This window comes from Balaenoptera acutorostrata, chromosome 12 (assembly GCF_949987535.1).
Source record: "Balaenoptera acutorostrata chromosome 12, mBalAcu1.1, whole genome shotgun sequence".
NCBI classification, from domain to species: Eukaryota; Metazoa; Chordata; class Mammalia; order Artiodactyla; family Balaenopteridae; genus Balaenoptera; species Balaenoptera acutorostrata.
The window spans coordinates 81,182,327-81,195,878 of NC_080075.1; the positions used below are offsets into that span (position 1 = coordinate 81,182,327).

General features: G+C 37.8%; 1 protein-coding gene across 3 annotated transcripts in view; it reads left to right on the forward strand.

The window, feature by feature from the left end:
- The window catches only part of SMC6 (structural maintenance of chromosomes 6), a 78,773-nt gene that overhangs the window by 8,223 nt on the left and 56,998 nt on the right, over positions 1–13,552 (forward strand). For all 3 annotated transcript variants that reach the window (XM_007183491.2, XM_057557887.1, XM_007183492.3), the window contains 5 exons: positions 931–1,073; positions 3,513–3,630; positions 5,654–5,759; positions 10,986–11,122; positions 11,769–11,830. In XM_007183491.2, the coding sequence (XP_007183553.1) occupies positions 936–1,073; positions 3,513–3,630; positions 5,654–5,759; positions 10,986–11,122; positions 11,769–11,830 (561 nt within the window). In that variant the 5' untranslated portion in view covers positions 931–935. The remainder of the gene's footprint in view (positions 1–930; positions 1,074–3,512; positions 3,631–5,653; positions 5,760–10,985; positions 11,123–11,768; positions 11,831–13,552) is intronic.

Genomic DNA, 13,552 nt, shown 5'->3' on the forward strand with positions numbered 1-13,552 from the left:
ACCAGGGCTCGAACCCGTGTCCCCTGCATTGGCAGGCGGATTCTCAACCACTGTGCCACCAGGGAAGCCCTCTAAGTGAATTTTTAAGAGAAAAATGAAAGCAACATTTGGAGTAGTCAACCATTTAATTTCAATCAAAGACCATCAGCTTTGACTTGAGGTGCAGCATTTATATGTTTAGAAAATCTTGACGATGTTCATTTTCTAGGTATAAATTTTATAGTATATCAGTAAAAAACAAAAACAAAACCAGACAATCAGCATGGGCTGTTTCTTTAGAGAAGAGTTAAAGGACACTATTGATGCTAGGCAACACTGCTCCAAATATGCTTCTTTGGGAAAATAATTAAAATTAGTTTTATGTGATTCACTATTTATAACTTATAAAAATTGGATGATTGCTCTGGAATCATTTCAGAGGCAGTATGCCATCTCTATCAATAGATCCACAGTTTCACAAATAAGATCTTTTACCTTTTGTGAGCTTAGGAGTTAAAACACTTAGGTAGGCCCATATGAGTAAAAACCTTGGTCATGAATCGTTCTGAAGTAAAATCAACTAGTGTAGCATATGCAGATTTTTTTTTTTTTTTTTTTTTTTTAACAAAAATGTATTATCTTATACTTCTGTAGGTTAGGAGTCTGACATGTCTGCCTGGGTGAAAATCAAGGGAGTGGTAGGACTGCATTCCTTTCTGGAGGCTCTTGAGTATCTGTGTCCTTGCCTTTCCAGCCTCTAGTGACCACCTGCATTTTTTGGCTCACGGCCCCCTCCCTCCATGCAGATGATAGTTTTAAAGTAAAAATGAATGGATATAGTCCTAAAACGTAAGCTTTGCCTGTCTTGTTTTGTTAAGTTTTTTAATGTATATGGAACAATCTTATGGATGCTATATATGATTTTCTTCATTGTCACTAATATTTGTTTAGACCTGATGGCCAAAAGAAAGGAAGGAAATTTCTTCTCTCCTGGAAATGCCAAAAGACCAAGACAAGAAGAGCTGGATGATTTTGATAAAGATGGTGACGAAGATGAATGTACAGTTTCTTTTACTAATGGTACCTCTACTTTGGTGAGTGCAAAATTACAATATTATGTCTTTTGATTTGCATGTTTCTCATGTCTGGTTTATATGTCATATTCTTAATTCAGTATCAGGAGCTGGGTCTCTGGCTGCAGAGGAAAAGTAATATGAATTTTAAAAAGCTGAGATAAAATCACCTGACTAAGTTTGAAGTTTATGTTAATGATTAGAAAAAATTAGTAGAGAAAACAATGAAACTAGGAGCTGGTTCTTTGGAAAGATCAATAAAATTGACAGACCTCTACTAAGATTGACAAAGGGGAAAAAAGAGAGAAGACACAAATTACTAATATCAGGAATGAAACAGAGGATATGACCACAGACTCTGCCAACATCAGAAGGATAATAAGGGAATACTGTTCACAACTCTACACACATAGATTCACAGCTTAGATAGAGTGGACCAGTTCCTCGAAAGGCACAAACTATCACAATTCATTCAATATGAAATAGATCATTTTAATCACTCTGTAACTATAAAGGAAATTTAATTCATCATTTAAAAACTCCCAAAAAAGATATCTTCAGTCCCAGTTGGTTTGATTGGAGAATTGTACCAAATGTTCGGGTTCAGATTCAGGTTCGGGTTAGCATTCAGGAGCAATTCTTAGACTTAACATCAAATGTACAAACCATTAAATGAAAAATTGATAAATTGGACCTCATCAAAATTAAAGACTTTTCTTCTGCAAAAGACCCTGTTATAAGGATGGAAAGTCAAGCCAGGAGAATATTTGCAAATCACATATCCAACAAAGTTCTAATATCTTGTTTGTATAAAGAACTCTCAAAATTCAGCAGTTAAAAGCAAATAATCGGATTTGAGAATGGGCAGAAGACATAAAAGAGACATTTCACTGAAGAAGATATACAGATGCAAATAAGCACATGACATGATGTTCACCATAATTTGTCATCAGGGAAACGCAAATTAAGACCACAATGAGATATCACTACATACCCATCAGAATGGCTAAAATTTTTTTGAAAAATGATGACACCATATGCTGGCAAGGATGCAGAGACACTGGATCATTCAGTGGTGGGAATGTAAAATGATATAGTCACTCTGGGAAATAGTTTGGCAGTTTCTCTAAGAAATTTCACATGCAACTATCTATCATATAACCCAGCATCTGTCACAGAGAAAAGAATATTTATCTTCACACAAAAATCTATACACGAATGTTCATAGCAGCTTTATTCATAATAGCCAAAAACTGACAATCCAGATGTCACACAGTGAGTGAGTAGTTAAACATGCTGAGGTACATCTATACCCTGAGATACTACTTAGCAATAGAAAGCAGTGAAGTACTGATAACAGGCAAAAATGGACAATTATGCTGAGTGAAAAAAAAGCCAATCTCAAAAGGTTACATTCTGTGTGATTCCACTAATATAACATCTTGAAATGACAATGTTTTAGAAATGGAGAACAGATAAGCGGACCAGGGGTTAAGGAGGGGGTGGATTGGGTGGGATGTGGATGGGGCTCTAAAAGGACAACGTGAAGGATACTTGTGATGGAAATCTTCTGTATCGTCACTGTATCAATATGAGTATGCTGGTTGTGATATTGTACTGTAGTTTTCGAGATGTAACCTTGGGCAGAAACTGGGTAAAGGATTCACAGGATCTCTGTGTACTGTTTCTTACAACTGCATCTGAGTCTTCAATTAGATCAAAATAAAATGTATTTTTAAAAAGTCTTCAACCACGATTTCCAGTATTCTACTCATACAAGGATGTAAATGTTTTCTGCTTTTTAATAAGCTGGTGTCTAGTAGAAGAGAGCCAGGGATTTTTTAAATAAATGACTAAAAAGGCTGGAGACGTTAAGTGTTCTTTAAAACAATTTGGAAGGTTTGGTAAAATATGTGTGATTTATTTTCATATTTTTAACTACGAAGTCTGACCACTGTGTGCCGAACTTTTGCTTAAAACATTTATAAACCTTCTCTAATTTAATTATGACATATATTCACAATATGAGAATTATAATTATATACCCTCCCCGCAGTGGACATTTAGCAGTGTCTGAATGTATTTTTGATTGTCACAACTAGGGTGGGGGGAGAGTGCTACTGGCATCTGGTGGGTAGCAGCTAGGGATGCTGTTAAACATCCCACAATGCACAAGACAGCCTCTCTCCAACAAAAAGTGATCTGATTAAAATGTTGGTATTGTCCATATTAAGAAACCTTGATACACTTATTAGATCCTATAAGGACTTTAGAATGAGTGGTTAATCATATAAGGTCTCCATTTAATATCATTTACTCATTGACTAAAGTTAACATTTAAAATTATACTTCCTGTAACTTTTTTCATTGGTAGCACTGCTGACCTTTCTCTTCTAGCAAATGATTGGATGATTGTAGTGAGTGAATTTGATTGTTTTCTCTCATTTTTTTAATTAATAGACAGCAGCAGATGTTGGAATAATTGAGAGTATTCAGCTCAGAAACTTCATGTGTCATTCGATGCTTGGACCCTTTAAATTTGGTTCTAATGTCAACTTTGTTGTTGGCAATAATGGAAGTAAGTGCTTTTGCCCTCCTTCTTATTTGACTTTGAGCAGTACATTGAGATCAGAATGCATTAACTTTTTAAAATAGGTGACTACTAGTGCTGATAAATCTAAGTTTTAGACCTCTGATTTGTGGTCATGAATTTTTTCAGTATTGCCTGCCAGTCTGCACTTTAAGAAATGAGTTAACTTTACGCTCATTATGCAATAGGGATAAACATTTCCTGCTTATTCTTCTGAGTCTATGTACCTTGGAATTCATACCACAGAAGAGTAGGCAAGCCATCCTCATTGCAACTGAGGCAGGCCTGTGTCTTTTATCTATTAAATGTTGTAACAGCGTGAATAAAGTGCCTTGGGAATCCAAACTTGAAAGAAGCTAATTCTTACTGTTGTGGCCAATGAAAGCTTTAAGAAGAGGTGGTATTTGTGGTGGTACTTGAATAAAAATGAAAAATTCTTTAGATCTTATTGGGGAAGAAGAAGCTGAGATGTTCCAGGCAAAGATTGCTCATCACCAAAGGTTGGGAGGGGTAGAAGCAGATGTATGTGGAGAGAGTGAACAACCTCATAGGGTTTTATCATATCATACATGGTAGGGAGGGGCAGAAGCATACATTGGAGAATCAGTTGTAGGTGATGTTGTTGAGGATATTGACTGCTATGATAAATATTTGGGGATTTTGTTCACAAGTCAGTGGGGAAGCAGTTAAAGTTTTAGAGTATATAGGTGACATGGTGAAGATTTGTGAAACAAACTGACCACATTGTAGAGAGTAGATTAGAAGGGGGAAGACATAGGAGTTAGACCAGTTAGGTAGCTTTTGTTGTAGACTCGCCAGATGTGAGATATTGACTGCTTGACTGAGCCAGTACAGAGGGAGAGGAGCTTGCCAGGGTCCACGACTGGTGGCCGTGCTAGAACGTGAAACTAGTACAGGTAGCTCCACAGTCTGTTTAGTTGTTGTTCTTTGTTTTCCCTACTCTATTCGGTCAAGAGGAAAGTATTTTCAGAAGGAGGGAATAGACAAAGGAACCAGAGCTACGGGGAGGTCAAACAGGACAAGAAGTAAAGACAGACTGGTGGGTTGGTTCTGCGGTTAGATCTTAACTCCTGAAACAGCGAAGTTGTTAATATAATGCAAGTGGTGGAGGCAGTGAATTTGGAAATGAAGAAAAAGGAGAGAGTTAGGATAGGGACTTGAAGGGCATTCCAGGAACTAAATTGGGCTAACCAGTGTGTACTTTGGTTAATTTGGAGTATATTGTGGAAGATGATTAGCTGATAAGAGTTGATTAATTTGGTTGATTGTGGAGTTGAGAAAATGGTTACCATAATTGTTAAATATTTTGGAATTTTAGCTTGTGATATTTTATGTCTGTTAGGGTAAAAAGAAGTATACTCTTCAAAGAGCTAGCAAATGGATAATATTCAAATTAGGAGTAATAATTGTCAAAATATTATATAAAAACATTGTCTATATGACTGATAATTTTTTCATATTTAAGCTCATTCATTCAATAAATATGTGAGTGCCTATTATGGGCTAATATTGGGGATAAAGCAATGAATAAAAAACAACAGTCCTGTCCCTCTGGAGCTTGCATTCAAGGTTAAAAATAGTTTCTGGCTTCTGAGAATTTATGGAAAAAGTAAATTTTGATTAAATTAGGATATAAGAAAAATTAGATGAGTTAAATGTATATGGGTAATTAGAAAGGTAAATTCATTTAATAGGGTGATGGGCCAAGATGACACAATGAGAGTTTTAGGTTGGAAAGGTATCAACCATTTTTTCCATTTCCTTATTAGTGGCAAAAATTTGATTCCTGAAATGTACTGATTTTTTTCTAATAGCAGCAGCTAAATATTTCATGATATGTACAACTTCTTGTTTGTTTTTGGCACTTGAAGAAAATTATAATTGAAGTATAATGTTTTATTGCAGAAATTTTTTTACATCAAATTGTAGGAGTCAGACTTCTCTTTTCTCCCTCTAATGAACGTGATTCCTTCAACACCTGTTTCTTTAGGTGGGAAGAGTGCGGTACTCACAGCTCTCATAGTTGGTCTTGGTGGAAAAGCAATTGCTACAAACCGAGGATCTTCTTTGAAAGGTTTTGTGAAAGATGGACAGAAGTAAGTGTTTGTTTTCTACGTGTATTTTTCAGTTCTTTGATAAGAAGCAGCTTCTTTAGAATCCCAATTCATGTAGACATGGTAGGAAATGAATTGGCTTCCCGGAACTGGAGCAGCGATATCATATCTTTTCATTCCTTTCTCTTGCCCCCTGTTGCCAGCATAGCCCACTGTTGCCTGTTCACCTCTCCCGACAGAATGCTTGTGTCAGTTAGTGCCATGTGCCTGCTCACTAACACTCGTTTCTGTTACCTTTCTGGAAGAACGAGCAGTGATAAATCTGTGTACTTCTGTTTAAAGGAATATTTATAAATATTGGACTTTGCTGGCTCTTGACCCAAACCCAACTTCAGCAAGTCCACGTCGGTATGATGTAGGCTAAGGCAGAGTTAGTGACCAGCCAGGGTGTCCCTAAACAGAATTTCAGCTCTAAGAATTTCAAAAAAGTATTCCATCTGTCTCTCATTTTATATCCTTTACGCAGGGGGTTCACCAGTGAGCTTGACTTGAGGACCAAGTCTCTTTGGGGTCCATCTTGACCCTTGGTGAATGGTCATATAACAACCCTCTATGGCTTTACATTTGTATTTCTTTCTGTTATAGTTTGCCATCACCTAACTATATATTAATTGCTCAGTTTGCATCATCATAGACTCGTGGCCTTTTGGCCGTTAGGAAACTCTCTTCAGGCTGATCTCCTTATTCTTTTTAATTCTGCCTCAGAAAACTCTGAGGGATCCTCGTTTCTCCTGACAGCTAGATGTCCCAGACTCCATCATATCAGCTCCCAGAGTCAGGCTGCTCCTTCCTCTTTCACACGCCCGGTGCCCAGAACTTCTGGAACTTTGATAATTAACAGTGATATCTTTTTTTTTTTTTTCCTTCATGTAACAGACTTTCCTCCTGCTCAGTGTTGTATCCACTTAACTTCCCCCATTTTCCATTTTATTTCTAAAAAATAGAATGGGAACGGGATGTGAGTCAGGATTGCGGGTTTCTTATGTGTCTCTCAGAAACCTTGGGAATCTTAACCCTAAGCCAGGGTTCCAAGTTGACTCAGGAGAAGGGAAGAAAAGATACAGAAAAAATCATTGTCCGTGCTGTATGGCCTTGAAAAAGAACTGTTTAGTAACAATTCTCCAGCTTATTTTCTGTCTCTCCTTATCTTACTTGGGTGCCAGCCCAGCAAGGTCTTCTCTCCCACAGTCTCCAAACAAAATTATGGCTGAAGTCAAAAATTAGTTATTTTAACACTTTTAAGGTAATGGTCTCAACTCTGCTTCAATTCATTACACTGAACTCTACATTTCTTAGTTGTCCGAATAGTTACCTAGTCTGCCTAGCTAGACAACACATTGACCTTTCAAATAGAAGCCTCAGGAAGAAATTTGTTTTTTCTGCACCATTAAATGTTTTATGTCTCAATTAAAGATTTTAAATGTTTTTTCCATATGGGAAGTAGCTGGATCAAAGCAGAAACTTCTTTCTGAGATGTGTCCTTGGAATACCATTAAAAAAAGAAAGAAAGATAAAGGCTAGCTTACACAAATCACCAACTTTGAAGGACACAGCTGCCTGTAGATAGGATCATTAAAATATTTTAAACAGTTAATAACAGTTAAAAGCTTTAACCTGAGCTCAGTCTCCTTTTTACTGACCTCGTCTAAAAAAATAGCTAAAACGAGCTTTTCCAAACCCATTACCATTCCTCTGTCCTCCCCTTCCTCATTTAGAACATTTGGTATCTATAAAATTTCTCTTCTTTTATAGTCTCTGATTCTGTCATCACTTTTTTACAGAATCAGCTCATCGAGCTTTTCGGTTCTATTCTGCACCTAAAATCTATGCGGCTATCCCGTTTTTCCTGAGGAATGTCTTTCAGTCTGGCAGAGGTTTGAGGTGGTCCTCAGGACTCTGTCCCTCCCACACATCTGAAACATTACACTCTGCATTTGTGACGCCTGGGCTCGGGGCTACCTTTGTAGAGGGTTTCAACTCCTCAATTAGAGACGCTTGCCGAATATGGTTAGGAGAAGCCAGACGACTGTGCCTGGAGGCTCTTTATTTGGCACTGAGGCCTCTGATTATCCACTGAGGCTTTGCAGTGAGTGGTACAGGTGATGGAATTCTCCAGTGACCAAGGTCTCAGACCCCTAGCTGTTCAGATTCTTCAGCAGGTTCAGTTTACTGTTCCCTCCCTCGGCCTTCCTAATCATAGCCCTGGTGGCATTGGGATCCTTTCAGGCCTGTTTTCGACCTCAGCTGTGGCCTTGGGAGTGGGTTATGGGGGGACAAAAACTCATGCTCCTGCTGTACATTCCTGACTTATTAGTCAAGGTTACAGGACTTACTGCAGATGAGCTGGCCACCCAGAGAAGGAACAGATGCATCCTATTTTCACATGACTCTTTCCTTGTTCCTTGTTCCTCGTGCCCATCAGTGCATGATGCTACCCGTCATCTCTGTGCGGAAAGGTTCTCCTGGAGCTAAGCAAGAAGCCACATCCTTACGGTGGCGCTGCTTGTGTGCGTTGTCGTTCTGGAGGAACTCGCGGTGGCAGTCTCTCTTCTCACTCAAGGGTCTTGTTATTTACAGACACTGGGCTCTAGGGCTGTTGACCCAAATTCAGCAGCAGTCGCCTTAGTAGGTGGGGAGACAGCAGTTAGTCCCAGCTCAGTTACCCCTGTCTCCTTGTACAGGTTTTTTGAGCAGTTGTTGTGAGGGTTTTTTCCGTAAGCTTTAATTTTTTAAATAACTTGCCTTTCTTATATTTACTAAATTCATATGGCAGTAGGATACCCGTGTCTCCAAAGCTCTCACAATACTAAAGATAGCTTTCAAATGCAAGGAGTAGCTAGGAAGGAAAATAACAAAGTAGATGTTTGCTAATCAAGGGAGATGTCACTTTATTTTTTAAATGTTTTCATGAGGTACATTCACTTAATACTAGGTAATCATACTAGTTAATGCAATAAATATTGTTTGCTCCATGTTGTAGGCCAGCTACCCTTCCCCTATCGTATACTTTAGTTAATAGTTTTCAACCTTGGCTGTTCATTAGAATCAACCCAGAGAGCTTTCAAAAATCTCATTGATTACAACTTTTCAGGAGCATATCTGTCTTAATTAGGTATTTCTGATTAAAAACACACAACCCCCCCAAACCACTCAGGGTAGCTTTAGAAGAGGAGATTTATCATAAAGATGCAGGGATATAATATGTCTTGGAAACTTCAGTGAGGCAGCGTAATTGGATCTCATGAATGACCAGAACTGAGAGACTCAGAACCAAAGATCTTCGGTCTCTAGGTCTTTCTTTTCTGTGTCTCTGCCTTTCTTTGTGTCTTTGTCTCCAGGCCTCTGTCTCCCTTCCTTCCTTAGCCGGGTGTGTGCTGCAGCTCTTCCGCCATACGACCTTCCTGCCGCTCCTCAGTGGCTGCACTTCTGTGCTGTGCCCTCCTCCCTCCTTCTCCTGTGACAGGCATGCAGGTGTGTGAATGTGTTTCCCTCTCACTGTCTCTGGAGCATGTGTGCTCTTTCTTATTCTTCAGGTCTTTGGTACTCTGTGTCTTCGTGGGCAGGCGTTTATGTCTTACTGTCTTGGTGTGTGGGGCTGCGCATGGAAGGAAGTGCTCTCGAGTTCTCTGTGTCTCTGATTCACAGCCAGTATCTGTGATTATGTGTCTCTGCCAGTCTGTCCAGGTGGTTCCCCAAGAGTTTATCTGTTCTGTGCTCCTGCTTCTCTCTGTCATCTCTGCAGACTTTATACTTGTTCATCAGAATATAATGCCCCAAATTGGTTTCTCTAGTCCCAGAGGCCTCAGAACTTTGTATCTCCAAGGAATCACCACCTTTCCACTTGATGTGTCTTAATTTGAGTTTGTTTTAAAAACTTGTGGTTTTGAAATAATTTTAGATTTACGTAAGTATTGCAAAGATAGTACAGTTTCCTTACAGCCTTTACCCAGTTTCCCTTAATATTGACATCTTAAATAACTGAGGTACTTTTATCAAAGCTACGCGGTTAACACCGGTACAATATTATTCACTAAACTACAGACCTTACTTGGATTTTACTAGTTTTTCTTAATTTGAGTTTTTAAAGAAGGGAATATGGCGCAGTTAGCATTCACTTTCTATATTTAGCCCAATCTGTGGAGGGAGGGATGGGGGCTGATAATGGCTGCTAAGCCGTCTTTCTGTGAGGGCACTTGCACAGAAGTATGGGGGGGCAAGAGCTGAGCACCCTTCAGGGTGTCCACCAAGTGTAAGTTGACAGTGAAATTCATCTTGAGTATTTTTACCTACATTTCCTGCAAATAGGAACAATTTTGGGGTATGATTACTCCGAATTGATGAAAACAAGTTTATTCTGTGAAATATGTCATTTAATTACCAATTAAAGCAATTTTGCATTAAAGGACTTTAGCATTTTTGGCAGATATTTATATTAACCAGAGAAAGTATTATCTGCTTTTATGTTTAAAGAAATTATAAGTATGTATTTATTAATGCCCTTCATTAATTTTTAAAAAGTTTTTCTACAAAGTCTTATTTGAACAGAAGTTAGAGTAGAAAAATAAAGATGGATTCTCCTCCCCCATAATATGTTAAAATATACATGGCTATAAATGCTTCAGACGTCTTTAAAACTTTAAAAATGATTATTTTGTAATACCAGTAAAATTTTAAGAAGCTTTGAGATTTAGTTTACATCTCTTGATATCAAATACTTTAGCCTTTTTTTTATTGCCAAATAATAGAAGAATTCAAGTTGTTTCCCTTTATTCTAATTTTCTTAGAAAATATATAACTTCACTTTAATTCTTACTTCATCTTTCTTAGAGGCCTGCTGTCAGGATGATGCTTTATTATATAATTTAGCATAGTCAGGCAGTGTAATATTGATTATACATAGCAGATGGGAAAATGTGTAACTTATCTACATGGTGTGAAACAACCAAAACTTAAATGGGTTTTGTGCAAATGTATTTCTCTTATGGATAAAATAGTCAATTATTTTTTATAAAGTTTCTCTTCTTCTCAACTTTGTTGCTTGGTATCTTTAACATTTTTCTGTAGTAGCCTGTCAGCCATCAACTGCTGGTATAAAGCTGCTTTTCAAGCGAATTAGCCAAATTTCTTGGAGGTTTTTAAAATTATGGTAACCTAGTGTTGTAATTGCCCTGTACCTTCATGTGACTTAGCTTAACCTTATTGCTTTAGCTCGGCAGATATCTCAATAACATTAAGGAACAGAGGAGATGATGCCTATAGAGCCAGTGTGTACGGTGACTCTATAATTGTGCAACAGCACATCAGCATGGATGGAAGTCGATCTTATAAACTGAAAAGTGAAACAGGTTTGCTGTGAATTTCTCTTTATTTCATATAAAGTTAGTAAACATCCAGTTAAAAAGAGTTAAGTGATTGTGCTGGTATCATTGAGAGGACACTTCTCATCTCTTGAAACTGCTTTCTTGCAAGAGGATTGGTTGGTTGCATGTATGTGTACACACACGTATATATCCGTACATAGTTGCTTTACCACAGGGCATTCTACAGCAAAAGCATGATTAGCAGAATTTGGGTCTGTTTGAAACAGGCTGTGATAAGTAATTTTGATCTCACTTGCAGACTTCCTTTCACCCCCATAGTTGCTATCACACGTGGAAAGGGAAAGTTAGCCAAAGGTAGAAAAAGACATAAAGGAAGAGGAGGTGGGTGTGAAGAGTTACTAAAGAGACAGATGAGAAGGAAAAGGAAATGTTTAGCTATAGGAAGAAGAGAAGCACCTGCCGCTGCATTTGTGTGCTTCTGCCTCCTGCGTACTTATGTCATAACAAGTGTGTCACCCCAGTTCATTCAGATGTGTGTATGTGCAGTGGTACCTTTCTTGATGACATCAGGAAAACTAGTTAACATTTATGTTTATAAATAATTGCTCATTTTAAAAAGCGTATTATTGCCCTAGAAACAGTCTGGTCATTTTGTGTTTCTCATAACTAGGCACCGTGGTTTCCACTAGGAAAGAAGAACTGATTGGAATTCTTGATCATTTTAACATACAGGTAATTGCTAAATTTGTGTTTCCGATTAATAAACACAACTGGTTACTTTTTTGTGTGGTTTCATTTGTGGTGTGGAAAGAATTTAAATGGTCTCATATAAGTAAATTGACCACAGGACAAATGTTTTTAACTATTGTTAGTGAAGTTCCTTAAAGCTTCCTAATTCAACAGGAACCTTCAATATATAATATAACATCTTTAATTTGACAGAACACACAAGAATATCTTGTCTATACTAGTATGTGCCAAAAGTTATGTTAATAAAATTTATGTTATAAAGTTTCTTTGCTTTCTGCTGTCCAAGTCAGAATAGCATCATAGCTTCCTAAACTCAGTTGCTAAATTTTTGTAGAAAGGAAGTTTATTCTAGCCAAATAAAGAAAGCGTTTCTTTATGTATTTTGGAGTTATTTCATCATACCTATAGGAGACAAGACTTGAGTCCATTCTGCTAAGATACTTTGACTGAATAATTGGAAATGGGGCTCATATAGTCCTATAACATTAGCACTGGAATTGTCTTTGGAGGTCATCTACTCTGGACCCTTTATTTTGTAGGTGAGAAACTGGGAGCCAGCAAAAGTAAACTTGCACTTACAGTTGTCTAGGCGTGGGTACTGGTGGAGCCTGCCTTGGGATCCAGACCTCCCTGTTCCATTCTAATGCTCTATCCATTGTATCACCCTGCCTTATTCCAGGATTGAGAACACCAAGAGTAGTCACCAAGGAAAAAGAATAATTATGAGTATGGGTCCCTTTCCCAGTTTGGTTTAGAACAAGTTGTCCAGAAAAACTTTCTGTAATGGTTCAAATATTCTGTATTATGGTGTCCGATGGGGTGGCCACTAGCTACTTGAGCAACTGAAATGTGTGACTGAGAAGTCAGATGTTTTATTGTATTTTACTTAAGTGTCAAATGCTGCATGTGGCTAGTAGCTTGCATATTGGGCGGCACAGGTTCAGAAAAATAATTAGTAAAATCTGGAGAAAAGCAGGTACAGCAAGTAAATTTGAGACTAGAACACAGGTCAACTTGCTAAGCAAAATCAGGAAAACCAAAAGTTAGAGTGTGTGGATTCACAGGTGTTGGGAAAGTCTCGAAGGGCATCCAGTGTAATATCACACTGCATGCTTACCCTGTGTGCAGTCTCCACCAGATGTTCCTTCAGCGGGTACTTGAGTGGGTAGTAGTGGGGAAATGACCTCTTCCTGAGGCTGCTGATTCCTTCTGTAGGTGGCTGTATTTATTAGAAAGTTGTTGTTAATGGGAAAAGTTGAATAAAGTCAGTTTCTCTAAGCTCCCACTTCCTTGGGGAATATAAAATATGTTTCTTTTCTTTTGAAATATTTGAAGATTGTTATCATAACTTCATTAGTCCTCTTCTTGTACAATTCAGTTAACTAAAGGTTCAAGTTCATTGATCAAAATACGGAAGGTCTAGAGCTACACTTGCTGAGTAACCACTAACCACGTGTGATGGATTGAGCCCTCAAAATGTGGGTAGTCCAAATGGAGATGTGCTCTAGTATGAAGTACACACTGGAGGTTGAAGACTTAATGCAAAGGAATGACTCAGTTTTCATACTGATTACATGTTAAAATGATAATATTTTAGATATATTAGATTAAAAATATAATACTAAGATTAATTTCACCTGTCTCTTTTTATCTTTTTAATGTAGCTACTAGAAAACTTAATTATATGTGTGGTTTGCATTATAT